Source organism: Cygnus olor, chromosome 9 (genome assembly GCF_009769625.2).
Source record: "Cygnus olor isolate bCygOlo1 chromosome 9, bCygOlo1.pri.v2, whole genome shotgun sequence".
Lineage (NCBI taxonomy): Eukaryota > Metazoa > Chordata > Aves > Anseriformes > Anatidae > Cygnus > Cygnus olor.
The window spans coordinates 25,477,334-25,494,436 of NC_049177.1; the positions used below are offsets into that span (position 1 = coordinate 25,477,334).

Here is a 17,103-nt window from a genome sequence, read left to right on the forward strand (position 1 = left end):
GCGGCCTCCGCTGCCGCCGCCGCGCCGCGGGCCAATGAGGCGCAGCCACGCGACCGGAAGGGGCGGGGCGGGGCCGGCGCGCGGCGTCTCCTCAGCGAGGGTGAGGCGGCGGCGGCGGCGGCAGGTCGGGGCTCCGCGCTCCGCTGGCGCCGGGCTGGGCCGCGCCATGTCGGCCAAGCAGGGCGGGCGGCAGCGCCGCCCCGGCAGCCACCCGCACTGCCCGGAGGCGCCGGCGCTCCTCGGGGCCGGCCCGGCGGGCGGCGAGGTCGAGGCGTTGCTGCCGCCGCCGCCGCCGCCCCCCCCCCCCGAGCTGGGCCTGCCGGCGGCGGTGCCGGCGCCGCGGGGGTGCCGGGCGGAGCTGGGCAGCGTGCTGCTGCTGCTGGCGCTGTACGTGCTGCAGGGCGTGCCGCTGGGGCTGGCGGGCAGCGTGCCGCTCATCCTGCAGAGCCGCAGCGCCAGCTACACCGAGCAGGCCTTCTTCAGCCTCGTCTTCTGGCCCTTCAGCCTCAAGCTGCTGTGGGCGCCGCTGGTGGACGCCGTGTACGTGCGGCGCTTCGGGCGCCGCAAGTCGTGGCTGGTGCCGACACAGTACGTGCTGGGGCTCTTCATGATCTGCCTGTCCCGCCGGGTGGACGCGCTGCTGGGCGACGGGCAGGGCCGCGGCCCCGACGTGGTGGCCCTCACGGCCACCTTCTTCCTCTTCGAGTTCCTGGCGGCCACGCAGGACATCGCGGTGGACGGCTGGGCGCTCACCATGCTGTCCCGGGAGAACGTGGGCTACGCCTCCACCTGCAACTCGGTGGGCCAGACGGCCGGCTACTTCCTGGGCAACGTCCTCTTCCTCGCCCTCGAGTCGCCCTCCTTCTGCAACAAGTACCTGCGCTTCCAGCCCCAGCCCCGGGGCATCGTCACCCTCTCAGGTAGCGCCCGGGTGCCCCGGCCCACGTGTGGTGGTGCGGGGCTGGGGGTGCTCGCTGCCTCCGCCTGCAGCTCTGGCCTCCCGAGCCGTGAGGAGGCTGGTGGGGTCTGCTGCAAGTGCGCTGGGCTCCTCCGGCCTGAAGCGCGAGGGAAATCTGCCTGGTCATGGACTTGGCTGACCCGAGCGCTTTGGAGAGACTTGCTTGCTTTTTAAACGTTTCCTAGTTTAATGACCACAGAATAGGTTGCTGTTCCAAAAAATGCAAACGCTCCTCCTGTCTTTAAGGAGGCTGCTTGAGAATATCTTCTTCTGGGAGAAAGAGAAGAGGAAATAAGCTTTAAAAAAAAAAACTTCCCAAATGGTATTGCTCACAGAAACAGAAATGACAAGCGTTCAGGCTTGGCCACGTTGCCAACCTGCAAAGGAAGGTCTTAATTAAGTAAATTAAGAGTTATCTCTTTCTTCAGTGAATTAAAGGGAATCTGGTGAGCCATCCTTTTCTAGCTGCTGGTCTAGGAGTGTTTTCTAATTTTTTCCTCAGAAAGTCTGGGTGTTGTTGGTGTTAGGTGCGTTGCCAGAAGATCTGTAGGAAGTCCGTGTGTGTGTTGGGAGGCTGAGGTTAGGCAGCTCGGCTCGGGGAGGATCTGACAAGCCAGCGCTGTTTCTGGGGGCAGTTTCGGAGTGACCAGGCCAGTGCTGAGAGTAAGTTCTCACGGGTTTAGTTTCTTCCTCTCTGATCGCTCTGGGCATACCAGGTAAGAGAAGAGGCGTGCCAAAACTGATGTGAGACGGTGGGAGAAGACTCGCTTTTGCTTCCTGCCCCGTAGGTAGCAAACTGATCTTACTGATCCACGAGGGCATCTGAGACTGCTGTGCGTTGTGCAGCCGCTACGCTTGCTAACTAACCTTCCCATCTCCTTACTGCAGGTGACCTCATTTGTCTTGTCCATGTGTCAACAAGCACGGCGCGCTCCTCTAAGTTACCCCGCTGATGTATTGCTTGCTTTTGCTTTCCCCTGTTGTGCTGCTCAGCAGTGCTGGCGTGTCTCTTCCCTCCTGCTGCAGCAGCGAGCTGGCGGCTTCTGCTGCTGATGCAACTTGGAAATCACTCGTGTGCTTAAAGAGGCTTCGTTTGTCTGCTTAGCTCCGCTCGCCGGGTTTTTGGTGGCTGTGGTTTTTTTTCAATACTGCTTTTGTAAAGGGATTTCTTGCTATTACAGGAATACTGCCTTAAAAAAAGGCTGAAACCAAAAACCACCTACACAGCCTGCTTAACTTGTGTGGGGCGTTAACCTGGGTGGAGCAAGAAAAGCAAATAACTCTGACGCTACAGGTGCAGGATGTGTTTTTTGGGTAGCAAAACTGCCTTCCTTCAAGAAATTTTTCCCTCGTCCACGTGCCGGCGTGCCACAGCTCCCGTGTCCTCTCCTGTCCTGAGGCGGCTGCAGCGGTGAGCGGCGCTCTGCTTGTCACGCCGGGGAGAGCTGGTCCGGGCAGCCAAAGGCACAGCGAACTTTGCAGCGCCGACGGGTGGTTTTGTGCCCGTTCAGCTCTCTGAGCGCTTCTGTTGTGGACTGACTGCTGGTAAGGGAAAGAAAAGGCCGCGCTTCGTGATCCCGAGTCAGCTTCAGGTAGCTGGGAAGCAGCAGCCTTCGTCGTTCCCGTTAACTGCGGGAAGCAGCGTGCACAAATGTAACGCTGCTCATCAGAACAAACGCTGTCCTAGAATGTTCTTCAGGCTGAAGTTCTGGAGGGGGAAAAAAAACTCGTTTCAGTGGGCTTATTGTTTGTGCTAGCACATATATGAGCTTTGCACTTTGCTGTTCAAAGGGCGTTGTTATTTTTTTCTTTAAAAGCTGACTGGCCGCGTCTTCTGGTTCCTGTCCAGCTTTTCATGGAGGCACGTGAATGCCTGTGGCACGTGAGGGAACAGAGGTGAGGTGTGACTGCAGGAGGAAGGTGCAGCAGCCGTGACTAGGCTGCTGAGGGGAGTGCTCTTTTTCCTGGGAGGAGATGCGGGGCTGCGTTATTACGTAAAGCTGTTGTGATGAAGCGACTGTCCTGTCCCACGCCTCCTTGATGTTTTTGCAGCCCGCTCTATTTGTGATCGAGTTTTGAAGTTTGCTTTGCCCCAGCACGGCCGTTTCTTTTCCTGGTGGTAGTACGGAGGCAGAGACAAAATAGGGATGGGGCAGTGGGCGGCGCTGGTGGCACCAGAAGCGCTAGAAAACGTCTGCTATGAAAAGAAAGTCTTTTTAGTCTGGACTCTTGCATGCGGCCTTTTTCAGCTACCCCAGCCACCGCTGTATTGCGTCTGACGGGGCTGACCCGGTGAGTGTTTGTGGCATGATGCTCAGAGCTATTTCCACTCCATCCTCGCGCTGCGGGTGTCCCACTGCCGCGGTGGCACTCGGCGCTGTTGTCACGGTGCTGCTCCTGCCTGCCTTGTGTAGGCAGCAGATCAGCGTGGCTCTGAACGCTGATCTTTTCCTCAGAAGATATGCTCAGGGTTTCTTTTTTTAAGCAGAGGAGAGAGCAATCTGACAGTGTTGGTTACGAGGTCTTCTCTCCTTTAGAGTACTCTTGAAACGGGAAAAATAAGCGACATGGAACGGCAGAAACTAGTCTGAAGCGCCACTTTTATTGTAAACTGGAAACGGTAGGGAATAGCTAAAGGAGCCTTCCAGGTTTTCGTCCGTGCTTGTGGCGCTTTCTTCCTGCGAATCCAAAGCAGCTAATGATTGCCTAAACCTTTGCCCTGTCTTTGCCCTTTCACCAGCCCTTGCCGCTTGCTTCGTTATCTTGAGGCTCCTGGGGTTGCTTCTGATCAGAAAGATCAAAGGGTACTGCTGTCGTAGTCCCTGCGCGTTACTGAATTCCTTCTTGCCTCTTCTGCAGGGCTGTCTTAGGCTAGCGCGCTCTCTAAGTCCTTGCCCTAAAACGTGAGCGTGCTTTGCTGCTGCTGCCTTCCCGTCTGCCTTTTAGCAAACGCTCTATCTGCTTAACGTCAAGCACTGAGGAGATAGCAAATATGACACCCTCTTAAAACAGATCTGTTTGAGTGACGCTTTACTTTGCGACTGTGTGGGAACCTTCATCGGGACATCTTTGCACTCGTGTGGGTATCGATCGTGGTTCCCTTCGGACGGGGGGTACGTGGAGCGGAGGGTCGGGGCGCGGAATGGCTACGGACTGCGATGGGTCACCTGCAGGGGGGCGAATGGCTTCTTCCTCCAGAGTTTTTTCCCATCCTGTCTTGTAACTGTTCAGTGTGCCTTTTTCCTCCTTTATCCGCTTTCAGTGGGTTTCTGTGCAGCTCCTCAGAAAGTCCATTTTGACTTCTGGTCTCCAACGTGCCCACTGGTGCCACACAGACCTGGAGGGAAGTGACCCAGGTTGCTGCTGTGTCTAAACCTCGAGCAAACGTGACTATAGACTGAGGGGCAGGGAGGAGCCCTGTCTGGTGCTGCTGCTGCTTGTAGCTGTCTGCTTGTGCTTTGGTTTTGTTGCTTCTTTTCAGGTGGGTCAATGCGTACGGCTTTTATTCGACTTTTTTTATTAGGTTGTGCTTTGTTTGGTAGCCGAAAAAGCGCATTTCAGTGAACTGTTAATGAAATGCTTGTAGTGGGTGCTAGAATATTTTTTGTATTCCAGATTTCCTGTTTTTCTGGGGAGCTGTCTTCTTGATTACCACTACGCTTGTTGCCCTTCTGAAAAAGGAAAACAAAGAATTAACACCAACAAAAGAAGAGACCAAAGGCATCACCGATACATACAAGCTGCTCTTCTCAATAATCAAGATGCCAGCAGTTCTCACGTTCTGTCTCCTGATTCTCACAGCAAAAGTAGGTAAACACGTACGTGAATTGTCAGGTGCTGATGGTATGAGGATCTAAAAGGTTGCTGAGTCCCCGTGGTCCAGCTTATTGCTCACTTTTGCCAGTGGTTGCCATCAGTTCCAAATTTTCACATGAAATCTGGAAACACAGTGGCTTGTATGGTTGAGCTACGTAGCTGTGTACAACGGAAGGCGTTAGTTTGAGCGCTTACGTGTTTACGTGAGCATTAAAGAAAAGTTTGATTGCGATCTAACATTAATTTATGTTTAAATGTGCGTCCTTACAGTTAGGCAGTTTGCGTAGGCTGCAGTTGAAAGCACAGAAAATGTTCCTTTTCACCTAAATCACGTTCCCGGAACCTGCAACTCTGTACAAACTAGGTTTTCACAAGGTTCTGTTGGCAGTCATGGATACCAGCAGGCCTTTAAGGTACGGGTATGAACACTGTTGCTGTGTTAATTGCTCTTGGTATAGTTTTGGCATTGATGACAAGAATAGTGTGCGAGTGTAGAACACGTTTTAGAACTAGTTTGGAAATCAGAAACGAGTGAATTGTGCTCTATCGCTTTTCTCGGTGTACTTAATGCCAAGTAAACTGAATTTCTAGCCATACTGTCACTGTTTTCCCCAGTTTATTTTGTTTAACTTATATTGCAGGTTGGATTTTCAGCAGCAGATGCTGTAACGGGACTCAAACTGGTGGAAGAAGGAGTACCTAAAGAACATTTAGCTCTGCTGGCAGTTCCAATGGTTCCTGTACAGATAATATTGCCCCTGATTATCAGCAAATACACAGCAGGCCCCCAGCCGCTGAACACCTTCTACAAAGCTATGCCTTTTAGGTAAAAACGAACAAAAAATGGTTTTGTTGAAACATAGCAATTTGTGTACTTGGATCCATTATAAGAATTCTTGTGTAAGCTCCAGACAGAAGAAAGAGCATGTCAGAATTCCCGTAGCAAGTTGAACTCTCTGTATCTTGTGCCTTGGAGATGATTCACGTGGTGACACAAGTGAAAGAGCACAATGAGCAGTGGTTTTAAGATGCGTGTACAGCAGCATAGGGCAGTACTTCCCCGCTCTTACGCAGCGTCAGCAGTTCCTTATTCCTGAATCGTTCTGAGTAGATGTGGGACTGTGTCTCTGAAAATACACGTACCACCTAACGTGAGAGCAGCAGACTGCCTCTACAAATCGTTTGGAACGTCTACTAGATGCATGCTTTGCTGAGATAAGTGAGAAAAAAGAAGGTGAATTAGGCTGATACAGGTGAGACGTTTCGTTTGTGAGTGGTTTATATCGGAGTTTGCCCGTGGAATTCTGTAGGAATGTAAAGCCAGTGAATCCAGGAAATTACTTAATGCCATTATTCAGTAGATCAGTGCTCTGTCTGTACCATTACTTAAATGTGCTCTTAGGCAACGATGTATGCTTTCATTTAAAAAACAAAAAAAAGCCAGGTAAATTTTTCTCCATCTGAATTTGGTTGAATGTCTTGTGTGTTGCTTTCCACAACAAAAACTTCTGTGTGAGGGACGGGGAAGAAGCTGGTGTAGGAGATCTGGCAGTATTATGCTGATATGGAAGGAAGAATTGTTTAGGTATGAAATGTTTACGCTTTCAGTGCTTGTCAAATACTAAATACATAATTCTATACGAGATAGAAATTGTTTATATCTAGTTAAAGCTATTTTAATATATATTGTACGTACAGATGTTTGATAGTCGCTTTCTGTTAGGGTACAGAAACACATGGACAAAATTACTTGAGTTACAAATTCTCTCTTATTCCTGCAGGTTACTGTTTGGACTAGAATTTGCTTTTTTGGTATGGTGGACTCCTAAAGTAAAACACGAAGGAGGATTTCCTGTCTACTACTATGTCGTAGTATTGTTGAGCTACGCTTTACATCAGGTAACGTACACTGTGTGGGAAGCAAAGGGCACCAGGAGGGTATTTCATATCAACTAGAGGACTGTAAATGCCAATAACTGCTTTTCTTCCTAGCTACCCTGGAATTCCTTTAACCTGTGGGTTTTCTCATCCCCTCCAGATCACGCTGTATAGCATGTACGTTGCAATAATGGCGTTCAATGCCAAGGTTAGCGATCCGCTGATCGGAGGAACCTACATGACGCTCCTAAATACCGTGTCGAACCTGGGAGGGAACTGGCCATCCACTGTTGCCCTCTGGCTCGTTGATCCGCTCACGGTGAAAGAGTGCGTGGGGGCCCAGGAACAGGCCTGCGGAACCCCAGCTGCTGCAGAAGTAAGCTTGGAGGCTGTGAAGGTCTCGGTTCAGTTATGGCCGGGTGAAATGGCTTCTCTTAGTATTTTTTTTTTCTTTCCACCTTTGAAAACCTTCACGGAGCATAGTTTACACTTAAAAAAAAAAATCCCAGTAATTAAACTTTTTTTCCTAACTGATAAAATTCAGCCTTTATCTGCGTGCTTTTCGTAGCTGACATCTTTACCAAAGATTTGCACTTGCAGAGTAATTGTCCCTTTCTGTTCTGGCTGGGATGAAAAGCTGCTGGCAGCAGCACTGGGTTGGTGCCGCGCTCTGCAGTACAGGGAGCTGTTGGTTGCCTTCCTGAGTAAAGTGTGCTCAGCTTGGAGCTGTGTGACGAGGCGCTCTGTTCTTGGCAGGCTGTCTGTCCCCAGGTCCCTTCGGTTCTGTGGTGGTTCTTTGTTCTGCCTGTCTTTCCGGTGGCTTCCTGTCTTGATACCTTGATTCCTTCTACCGTGACGTTACTTTGCTGCCTTTGATCTTTGCTTTCCATTTGAAACTGAGCGGTGTGACTGGCAGCCTTCCCGGTTCCGGGGAGCCCTGTGGAAGAGAACAGAGAACATGTTGTGCTACTGTACTCAGATCAAACAACAGCACGCAAATCTGCCTGGAAAGCAGTGTTTCAAATTCACCTCCGCATGAGCAAGTGAGAAGTTGTAATGCAAAGGTTTGGAAGGGTGGAAATGTTTGGGGGGTTTTTGTCGTGTGGTATTGTTCTCCCTTACTCGTGATTGAGATTTCACTCCTGAATGCCTTTGTGTTTACGGAACTCCTCGGGCTGCAGAGGTCCTCTGAACACACTCTTCTAGAAGTCAAACTGGACTTGTTTGAACCAGAATTGCAGTTTCGACTGGAGAAACTGCTTCCTCTTAACGTGTGCTGCTTCAGCATGGGTCTCAGCTTAGCACTAGTTATTTTCCCTGTGCCTTGGCCTCCGTTGGACTTAAGTCCTTCCTCCTTCAACTCACTCCTCTAATCTTTTTTCCACGTCTTCTCTGTTGGAAATGTTCCACAACCACTCCCTTCTGACTCCTAATCTGATTTTGACATGTCTCAGAATAATGCAAATGCTGGCAGAACCTCGCTTCAGAGGATTGCTTTGTTTTGGGATTATGGCAGTATTGAAAGTTAATCACAAAACCAATCACATGCCGTACACCTACCCCTTCAATGCTTGAGTTTGCCTTTCAGTTCTGCAATTAAAGCACATCCCAGGCCTGTTCTTCCTCAGACATACACTGCAGGCAGCTGGCTCTGTGCTGTCTGTTTGCAGGTTCAATGTGGTGAGATGCAAGGCTCTCATTTCTAAAGAAGCAATTTGGATGGACAGAAAAGAAATCTTTCTTCATGGGATTAAGAACAGGGATCGTACATCTGTTTTGTAGAGTTGGATCCTTGGGCCAGTACTTTCCATCTCCCACATGTTTTATAACAGTTTAACATTTCATACTAATGGTAATCTCAAATGTCTTTTAATAACTCCATCAGAAACAAAGAGAAATAACAAAGTATGTTTAGACATAACCTTTAAAAGGCCATTAAACTGTGAGTATCTAATGCCTACTTCTAGAAAGCCTGCGTTTCTGTTTTTCCCAGAAAATACTTAATGCCTCTGCTTCTGTGTTGCAGCTCTGCACGAAAGCCGGCGGTTCCTGCGTTACTACCTTGGATGGTTACTACGTGGAATCTGTCGTCTGTGTCATTCTGGGATTTGCCTGGTGGTTCCTGTTTGGGCCCAAGTTGAAAAAGCTGCAGGATGAAGGACAGTCTTCATGGAAGTGCAAGAGGACCAATTGATGCCATTTAAATATTGGACGGACTAGGCAGGTTATTTTAGTTTTCTTACAAAGACATCCCATAACCAATAAACAGGAGTATAGGTATTTTTAAATGCCAAGTTGCTGAAAAAAACGGGTGGCTGAGACAGTGGTATGTGCGTATGTGATACCACTTGCCTTCCCGATCTGAGAACACAAGTTGAGAAAGTAATGAGAAAATGGCACCTGTGTACTACGTGTCCCCATGCTCTAGCTTCAGAGCCGTGGCTTCTGATACAACCAACATCCAAACTTTCCGTATAGTAACTATGGAAAAGCTGCTTGTGCCGCGTTTACCTAAACAGCAGCACTGTTAGCTGAGTTCCAGCTCTTGATTTCTGAACAGGCAGCTTTGGCACGGGCAGCTGACCTGAGGAAGGATGTGAAAGGCATTTTGACTTGTAGGTTAAGCACATCGTACTGCAGAATTCATCGTGGGAAGATAAATGTAAAATGTCCGTGGGCTTTGTTTCTTCTCGCTTTCTGGACTGTAACCACATTTCAAAGGATGAAATAATGTTTCAGAGATTCTTTTAAATGTATTTTCGGGCTTTTATAAGCTTTAAAGATTTATAAGAGAATATTTTTATAAACAAAGTTACACTTAATTTATTTCCTCTGTTTCACAGCATTTTGATTTACATTCAGGATTCTTTCTTGATGAAAAAATGATGTAAAGGAGGACTTAAGAGTAACGCACAATACTCTACACCTTCAGGACTCAATGCTCAAACTGCGTAGTGTAGCAGCTAGCGCACAAAACGCAGGCTTTGAAAGGAGAAGGCACGCGGTCCTTGTGGAGGCAGTTGTTATTTTGGTGGAATGAAGTGGTAGTGCTGGTTCCTCTGTCACTAAAATTTGAACAGGGTAAAGATCAATGTGAGGAAAAAATGCCTCTCTTCCCAGCCAGGGGTAAGAAAAGAAGATCAGTGCCTTTGAAAGTGATTTGGTGACGACAAACTTGCCAAATTCCCAGTGAGTTGATGTACAACTTGCTGTTGCATAATGCAAACGAGTTACATCCTGTGGTAGAGCTGCTATAGAAATTTATTACTGATCCTTTATAGTGGAAATTTCCGGTTGCATTTATCAAGAATGACTTCTTTCCTGAGTGCCTTAGTGATGTACAGCAAGTACACTGTACGCCTAGAGAAGGGGCACTTGTATATTGGTGGATGTATATCGTACATCATTATTAAAAACATATACAAAAATACCTTTGAAAGGTATGTGATTTTCTTTTTAATTCTCTATTTCTTGCCTTGTCAATACTGGAAGTATTGCACCATGACCTTCATGTTCCCAGCTCCTGGCGAGGCAGGTTGTGGGTCTTGTGTTACTGTATGCTTCGGCAAAAAGTAAATTATGCCAGCTTTGGGCAGGCTGCAGGGGAGATCCGCTGTGCACAAAGCATCTGTGTGACCTTCCGAGTGAGAAGGTGCCGGAAGAGGACAGTGACCGAGTGTTTCCTTGGGTACTGGCGCCTGTTCTGGCTCTTCTTTCCCTCAAAGCGGCAGCCTTGAGCAGTTGGTAGGAAGCCAAGCCCAGAGCTGCAGGCCCCAGCTGATTTCCCCTGGCTGTGATCTGTGGTCCAGCAACAGCGCGCTCACTTTGTGTCAAGGACAGCGGGATTAAAAAATCAAGCTGGACAGAAGCACAGTTTTTACTCCCCATGCTAAGTCTTCCACTCGCATCTCTGCGTAAGCACAAGAGGAATCTAAGAATATATCTGAGGCTTGTAGTCACAAGTGGGTGTATTTTTCAGTCCTAGCCAGGTCATTGCTACTGGATTCAGTATGCATTGAGGCGGTCTGGGTCTGTATGGTAACAACGGGCCGCTTATTTCCGTAGCAGCTTGTCCATACCTAGAGTGTTTTTTCAACCTGTCTGGCTTTGAGGGAGATCTTCTAGACTGCGGAATATAGGAAGTTAAATTCATAAATGTTTTACAGTTGGCTTTCACTCTGCAATTTTGTTTCAGTATGTCTGAAGGTGCCAGTGTAACCTGTTATAATCAAAACGCCTTGGGAAGTGCTTAACTGATACATGAGATGATTTCAACAGCAACATTAAACTCCAATTGTTATATGAAATGCAGCATAAGTAATTCTCTTCCTCTTTCGAACTGGAGAAGGAACCAATGGACAGGGTATTTTTCTTAATCTCTCAATGCTGCAGGTTTGTAACACAAGTCACAAATGTTACAACCGTGCCAGTTCATCAGCAGATTGCTGAAAGGATCCAGTAATCTTTCAGGCTTACTATCCCTATTTTAAAGTTTTTTGGTTTTTTTTTTTTTTTTTGGTGAGAGAAGTCTTTAACATTAAAAAAGAAAAGAAAGAACCCAATCTCTTGCTTGAGAGTCTGTTTTTGAAATGGGAACTGGAGAAAATGACCAAGCACTGCTCTAGTCTCTTGATTTGCTGCAGGGGCTTTGTGGTGCTACATGAAAACAGGGGCTCCTCTGCATTTGGAGACCAGACGGGCATGTGCTGCGTGTCTGTGTAGCCAGCTTCCCTTCCTGATCCAGGTCAGCACCTGGGCAGCTTGGTGCTCTGGCCAGGTTGCCCCTGTCAGAGCTGTCCCGTGGCTCCCCAGCCACGTCTTCATCCCCGCACCTCCCTGAATGGGTCTGGCAGGGAGTCAGAGGTGACTTCTTCCTAGCAAAAGACAAATAGCAGACATGTTTTTTTGTAGGTAAACGGTTTGTCCTGGCGTAGATTGCTGAGCGGGACCATTGTGAAGTGAGCCAGGTCCTGGGGGAGAGGGGTGCAGCGGAGCATGAGGAGAGGCAGGGAACAGCTCGCCCTTGCGGTGCTGTTGGACGCAGCTGTGATGTTGTGCTGGATTTGCCACGCAGGAAAGTCATCCTCCCCTGCTCTTGTGAAATTAATTCGTTGTTGTTCCCTGAGACTTGCCAAAGAAACAGCCACTTGCTCCAAAATTCAGTTCTGTACTTGTAGTGCCCACAGTGAGCAGGTCCAGGGCAAAGCGTAAGGTTCTCCAGGCTGCACGAGCTGGGATTATCGTGCTCCTGCTGCTGCTGCCTCCGGCCTACGTCCCAGTGAGGAAGCGGCTGAGGATTGCCCTGCGCCGAGAAGCTCGCCCACCCGATGCCCTGGGAATGTTGGTGCTGGCAGCGCGATACCGTCACTGCCACCTACAGCTCGTGGTAACACCCCAACTGCACGCTTCCTCTTTGTTGTGGACATTGAAAAACCTGCCAGTGATGTCGACAGTTCTTGGTTTCCCTGTAAAGTTGTTTTGATTATTGTCTTCCAGATGTTCTCGATGTAGTTATACACGCTGATAAACACCGCCGTGAACTACAAGGAGGTGATGCTCAGGTGATTTTTGGTGTGGTGAAGTAGGGAAGAGAGGAGAGTTCTGTCACCAAGCTGCAGAGCGCAGCGTCGGCAGGCGGAGCCTCTCCCTGCAGCAGGGAACGGAGCAAGTTTTTGCAGGCAGCAGCCTTGTCCGACTCTTCTGGCGCCTCTCCAAACGAGACGATGCTGCGTAGTTAGCATTTTACCCGATATACACGCATTAGCAAGTCAGCAGCATGCTTCCAAATTATTAAGAGCTGTGTGCATATGTTTTTGTTGAAACCCAGATTTTGCACTATTTCTGTATTTATTATTGATCTTAAAATGTTCATGCTTAGTAAATAAACCAAACCTAACAGCTTCACCACTTTCCGTGAAGAAAATTATAGTGGTAATATTTATTTGTTCAAGACACCTCGCAACCAGTAGCCTAAGAATTGTTTTAATTGCAACATCAGGTAAAATGTTTTGATTCAAGTAGGTTTCTGTCGGTGCCTTGGGTTATGAATTCCTACCGGGATCTGTGGTTTTCCTGAAATCCCGAGCCGTGGCTGATACTGCCGTTATTTAAGGTACCGCCTGCTCACACAGAAACCTTGAGCTGGGCTTTAATGGAGGTGAAAGGCTTGTGTAAACATCAACCTAGGTATAACTTTATATCGTGTGTGATTATTTCCTTGCACTGTATTTTTTTGAAGACCTCGTAGATCTTTGCACGGCTGCGCAATCGGTTCAGCTGAGAGAAACGGCTGGCTCGGGACATCTGGTAAGGAGTTGCGGGTGTTTGTTAGGTTGGAACGGAGGTAGGGGAACGAATAAGCAGCAGCGGTAAACACGGGAACGTTCTCAGGTCGTTTTCTGAGAGCACCCCGAGGTGCAGCAAGGGCTGTCCCAGGGCCGGAGGATGCGGACGAGGGGCTGGAATCAGCCCGAATCCACCTGAACGAAGGCCGCGGCTCGGCCCCTTAAAGCAGGAGCCGAGCCAAGGCCTCGGCGTCCTCCCCAGCCGCCGCCAGGGGCTGCCCGTAGGCTCGCCCAGAGGCAGGGGCCCTGCACGCGGATTCCCGTTGGGGAAGCTGCCCCAGTTCCCGTTGGGGAAGCCGCCCGGCTCGTCGGCGGCCCCCCGGGCCCCGCAGGCCCCCCCCCCGATCCCCGCCGGTGCCCGGTGCGGTGCCGGCGGGTTCCGTGCGGGGGCGCTGCGGGCGCTGAGGCGGCCATGGCGGAGCGGCGGAGCGCGGCGGGCGAGGGCCTGGCCCGGCTCTCCGAGTGGGCCGACGGGCACCTCGGCCTCCTGCGGGTAACGGGGCCGGGGCCGGGGCAGGGACGGGGGCCGGCCCCGGCCCCCCGCTGATCCTCGCTGTCCTCTTCCCGCAGAACCTCAGCGCCGGGCTGGCGGCGGCCGGGCTGCTGGTGCTGGCCAGGAGCGTCCGCCTGGTGAGTGCGGCCGGGCCGGGGCAGGGCCGGGCCAGGGCCTTAGGGCTCCCCGCAGGGCTCCCGGCAGCCCGGGGGTCCCCCCCCCCGCAGCGCCCCTCTCCCACCGGCCTGCGGCTGGTTGTAGCCCGCCCCCCGCCGGCGCTGTAACCTCCCCCTGGTTTTCAGCTCGTGAAGTCGCTTTCCTCGGTGCTGCATCCCCAGCTGCCGCTTCCTGCAGCCCGCGGCACAGAAGTACCCGTAGTTCAACCAAAACTGAAACGGAGGTGGTTTCCCCGCATCCTTTCTCCCTACTTCCACGAGCAGAGGTGCTTTTCCCATGTTTTTAAGCATAAACCCAGGTCCCTTCGCCCCTCGAGACGGTCGGTTCCCAGCGCACGGTAACGTCCCGCTCCGTAAGGAGCCGGCGCTGTGCCGCCTCCGGCTGCTGAGGGGCCAGCGGTCAGTGCTGACTCGCCCCTGGCAGCCCCGAATGGAGTCTGCTGTGAGAGAACGTCTGTATGACGTCTTTATGTGAAAATCTCCCCAGAAAGCCCAAACCGCACGTACTGCCGGATTGCCTACGCGGCACTTGTAGGCAGGCCGCTCGGTGCTTCGCGCGGGTGCACGGACGCAGGTCAGGAGTCCACAGAAGGTTTCTCTCAGTGAGAACTCCAAAAATCAGCGTCCTAAATTCCGGGTGTTGTGTCCCTGCTGCAGCTGCATTGTTCCTGCGCGGCTGCTGCTGGCCAAGCCGTTGGTGCCACTACCCTTTGTTTTCCCATGTGATCGTGTAACTCCCTCCTCTGAATCCTCCTGTTATCAAGGGATGCAGTATGGAATTCAGTCATCCTGTGATCTTTTGAAAGGTGCACACCTGCTTTTGTCCCTCTCCTCTTTGCCTCCCTTATCAAAGTCTGTGTTGTTGCTTCTGTCTGCTCTGCTCTGCTCTGCCTTTGTTTTCTGTGTGTCTGTTCTTTGCGAGTGTCTTCAAACACTCGCTTCTCGGCTGGCTTTCACCCCTCTTCTAGCACCGTTCAGGCCGCTTTTAAAACACTCTTCATGGTGAATCAAGTTAATTTCAATGTGTGTCAATATAAAACATCAGTTTCCATTCTTGCTCTCATGCTCATCCCTAACATTGCAAATACCGTAAAACAGGGAACATTCCTGAGCGGCTGGAAGGGCGGGCACCTGAGGGGTTCCACAGCTGATTACTGTCTAAGAAATCAGTTGTCCGTGCTGTGTAACAGCATATCTGTAATTTGCCAAATTGTTTGTAGAGTAAGTTGGGTTTCATGTGATTGAAAATGCTCTCTCTCTCTGTGTATATTTTAAACCGTGTCTCATTCTTCTTTCCATCAATAGACAACGAAGTTCACAAATGCTTTGGATATACCCGTGGAGTTTATTGAAAAGAATGTCAAATTGCGGGGAAAAATACATCACGTAACGGAGAAAGGTCTGCAAGTTGAACACATTCCCATTAGCATTCCGATCATTACATCAATACAGAGGAAGTGTAAGTAAAAGTAGACGAAAAACAAGGATAGGAATGAAATGTCACTAACAGTATTGTCCACTAGACAAGCACAAATCCTGCGACACCAAAAGTATTTGCTTTTTTTAAATTTTATTTTAAACGATACTCTTGGAAGTAGATGGGCAGAAATCAGTGGGACATCAGGTGCGCTGCCTTTGCACAGAGCGGGCAGGCGGGGGCAAGCTGAGAGGAAGGCTAAAGTTACACTTCTGGCGCTGCCTTCTGATCCTTCCGTACTTCACAGGTGGGAAACAGGAATAAGAAAGACTGAGAGGAGAGCTGCAGGAGGAGCTTGCCAATACAGTGTTTTATTATGGTGATGTGTTTCTGGCAGCAAAAGCCCAAGCACACAGGCAGTTAATTTGGTTGCATAGCTGCTCTCATTACTGGCAAAAAACCAATTCTATTGCAATTATGCTTTTATTCAGAGATGAAGATCAGACAGTTCCGTATAGCAGGGCAGTTTTGCCCTGGCTTCTCAGAAGCGCTCCGTCCGGTCTGTGAGCGCAGTCACGTGCTCGCTTTGCAAATACGTGGAGGCGCTAATTCTTCTTGCCTAGTGTTTCTGCCCTTTCAGATAAAATAGTGGTGACTGATAACGAAAGTACTTCTTTCTACTTGTATGCAAAATAACACAAAATAGCTTATATCATTTGTGAAATCTTGATTATTTTTTTTTTACTGAAGGGGGACTTAGATCAAATTCTTAGTTGCAAATAAATAGTGCTTTGGGGAACTAAAATGGATTTATTTTTTTTAAGTCCATGGGAATAAACTTGTTAACGACAGCTGAGGGTCTGTGCAAAGTATGACATTTCACTTGACTATGGCATTCAGTAAAAAAAAGTTCTCTTTATCTATGTCCAGGGCAATCAAAAGGTCTTTTGCTGGTAAGACTTGCTGGAGTGGAGCTGGCTCCAAGTGGCGTGGTCTGGTTACAGAAAGAGGTGAAACCCTCGCAAATGGTATGGTTCCAGCTTCTTGGAAGGGAGGACTTGGCACTCGAGTGCCGTGTTTTAGTAAATAAGGTAAAAATAGTAACAAAAAATGACTTTAATCTGCAGTTTTAAGTTTGGCTGTGATTAAACAGTCAGTACATGAGAATGTTATTAGTTATTATAAATTATCTTTACAGGAATTTTAAATAAAGTTATATTACTAAGTCAGACTCCAAAACAAGTACTTTTGTTGACTGATCAGTCTGATAGTGCTAGGCTATATGGTGTCGTTCTGATTAGCTTAATGTTTAATCCATCAAATGTTTTCTTATAGATTACTTGTGCTAGTAGTACGTTTTCAAAGTCAGCTGTATTTCTTTTAACTCTTTCTGCACGAGGGTAGATTTAGCCAGAAGTGAAGGTCAGCGGGACGCACACATGCACACACACACAGTTTTAAAGGGTAAGTGAATATCGTATTTACTGTGCCTTTTTGTAGGGTCGCTTTCTCAGCGTGTGCTTAAATGAGGAGATCTTGAGACAAGGGCTCGGCAGAACAGCACGTATCGAAGGACTACATCATCATTCTCGCCTCTACTGGAAACTTCACAAAAGACTGCTTCGGGCGGAGTTAAAGGCCTTGAAGAAAAATAAAGGTATATGGCAAGAAGAAAGCTTCTCTGAAAGAGTTAGAGACCGTATAAGCAACAATAAATGTGTACAGACATTGAAACAGTTTGTGAACTGGTTAAGAAGTTATATTTAAAGGCAGAATGGGAGACTTGTCTAGAGGGAGGCCACGTATCTGTGTTACATGATTTATGTAAAATATAAATTTGTGATAAAAAGTGCCGTAACTTGTGAGTTCCTTGTCTTGAACAGAAAAGCCGTAAAGTTACCCAATGCCGTATTATATAACCTATGTGGGACTGAAGTTTAGTTGTATTATGCAGGACGAAAATTGAAGCGTCCTTAAGCTAAAATTTTCTCCAGCAGTGTCCCAAATCAGTTGTGCCGTTT

At 49.1% G+C, this 17,103-nt stretch overlaps 2 protein-coding genes across 2 annotated transcripts; both read left to right on the top strand.

Annotated features, from left to right (window-relative positions):
* Positions 1-151: 151 nt before the first annotated feature.
* Positions 152-10,080, top strand: SLC33A1 (solute carrier family 33 member 1). The gene is made up of 7 exons (XM_040568064.1): positions 152-920; positions 4,574-4,764; positions 5,416-5,600; positions 6,556-6,673; positions 6,813-7,028; positions 8,679-8,872; positions 9,496-10,080. Exons 1-6 carry the CDS (start codon positions 167-169, stop codon positions 8,844-8,846), a joined length of 1,632 nt encoding a protein of 543 aa, XP_040423998.1. The 5' UTR covers positions 152-166; the 3' UTR covers positions 8,847-8,872; positions 9,496-10,080.
* A 3,306-nt stretch (positions 10,081-13,386) lies between these two features.
* C9H3orf33 (chromosome 9 C3orf33 homolog) lies at positions 13,387-16,925 on the top strand. The gene is made up of 5 exons (XM_040568065.1): positions 13,387-13,489; positions 13,567-13,626; positions 14,971-15,124; positions 16,013-16,173; positions 16,583-16,925. Exons 1-5 carry the CDS (start codon positions 13,409-13,411, stop codon positions 16,847-16,849), a joined length of 723 nt encoding a protein of 240 aa, XP_040423999.1. The 5' UTR covers positions 13,387-13,408; the 3' UTR covers positions 16,850-16,925.
* The last annotated feature ends 178 nt before the right edge of the window (positions 16,926-17,103 follow it).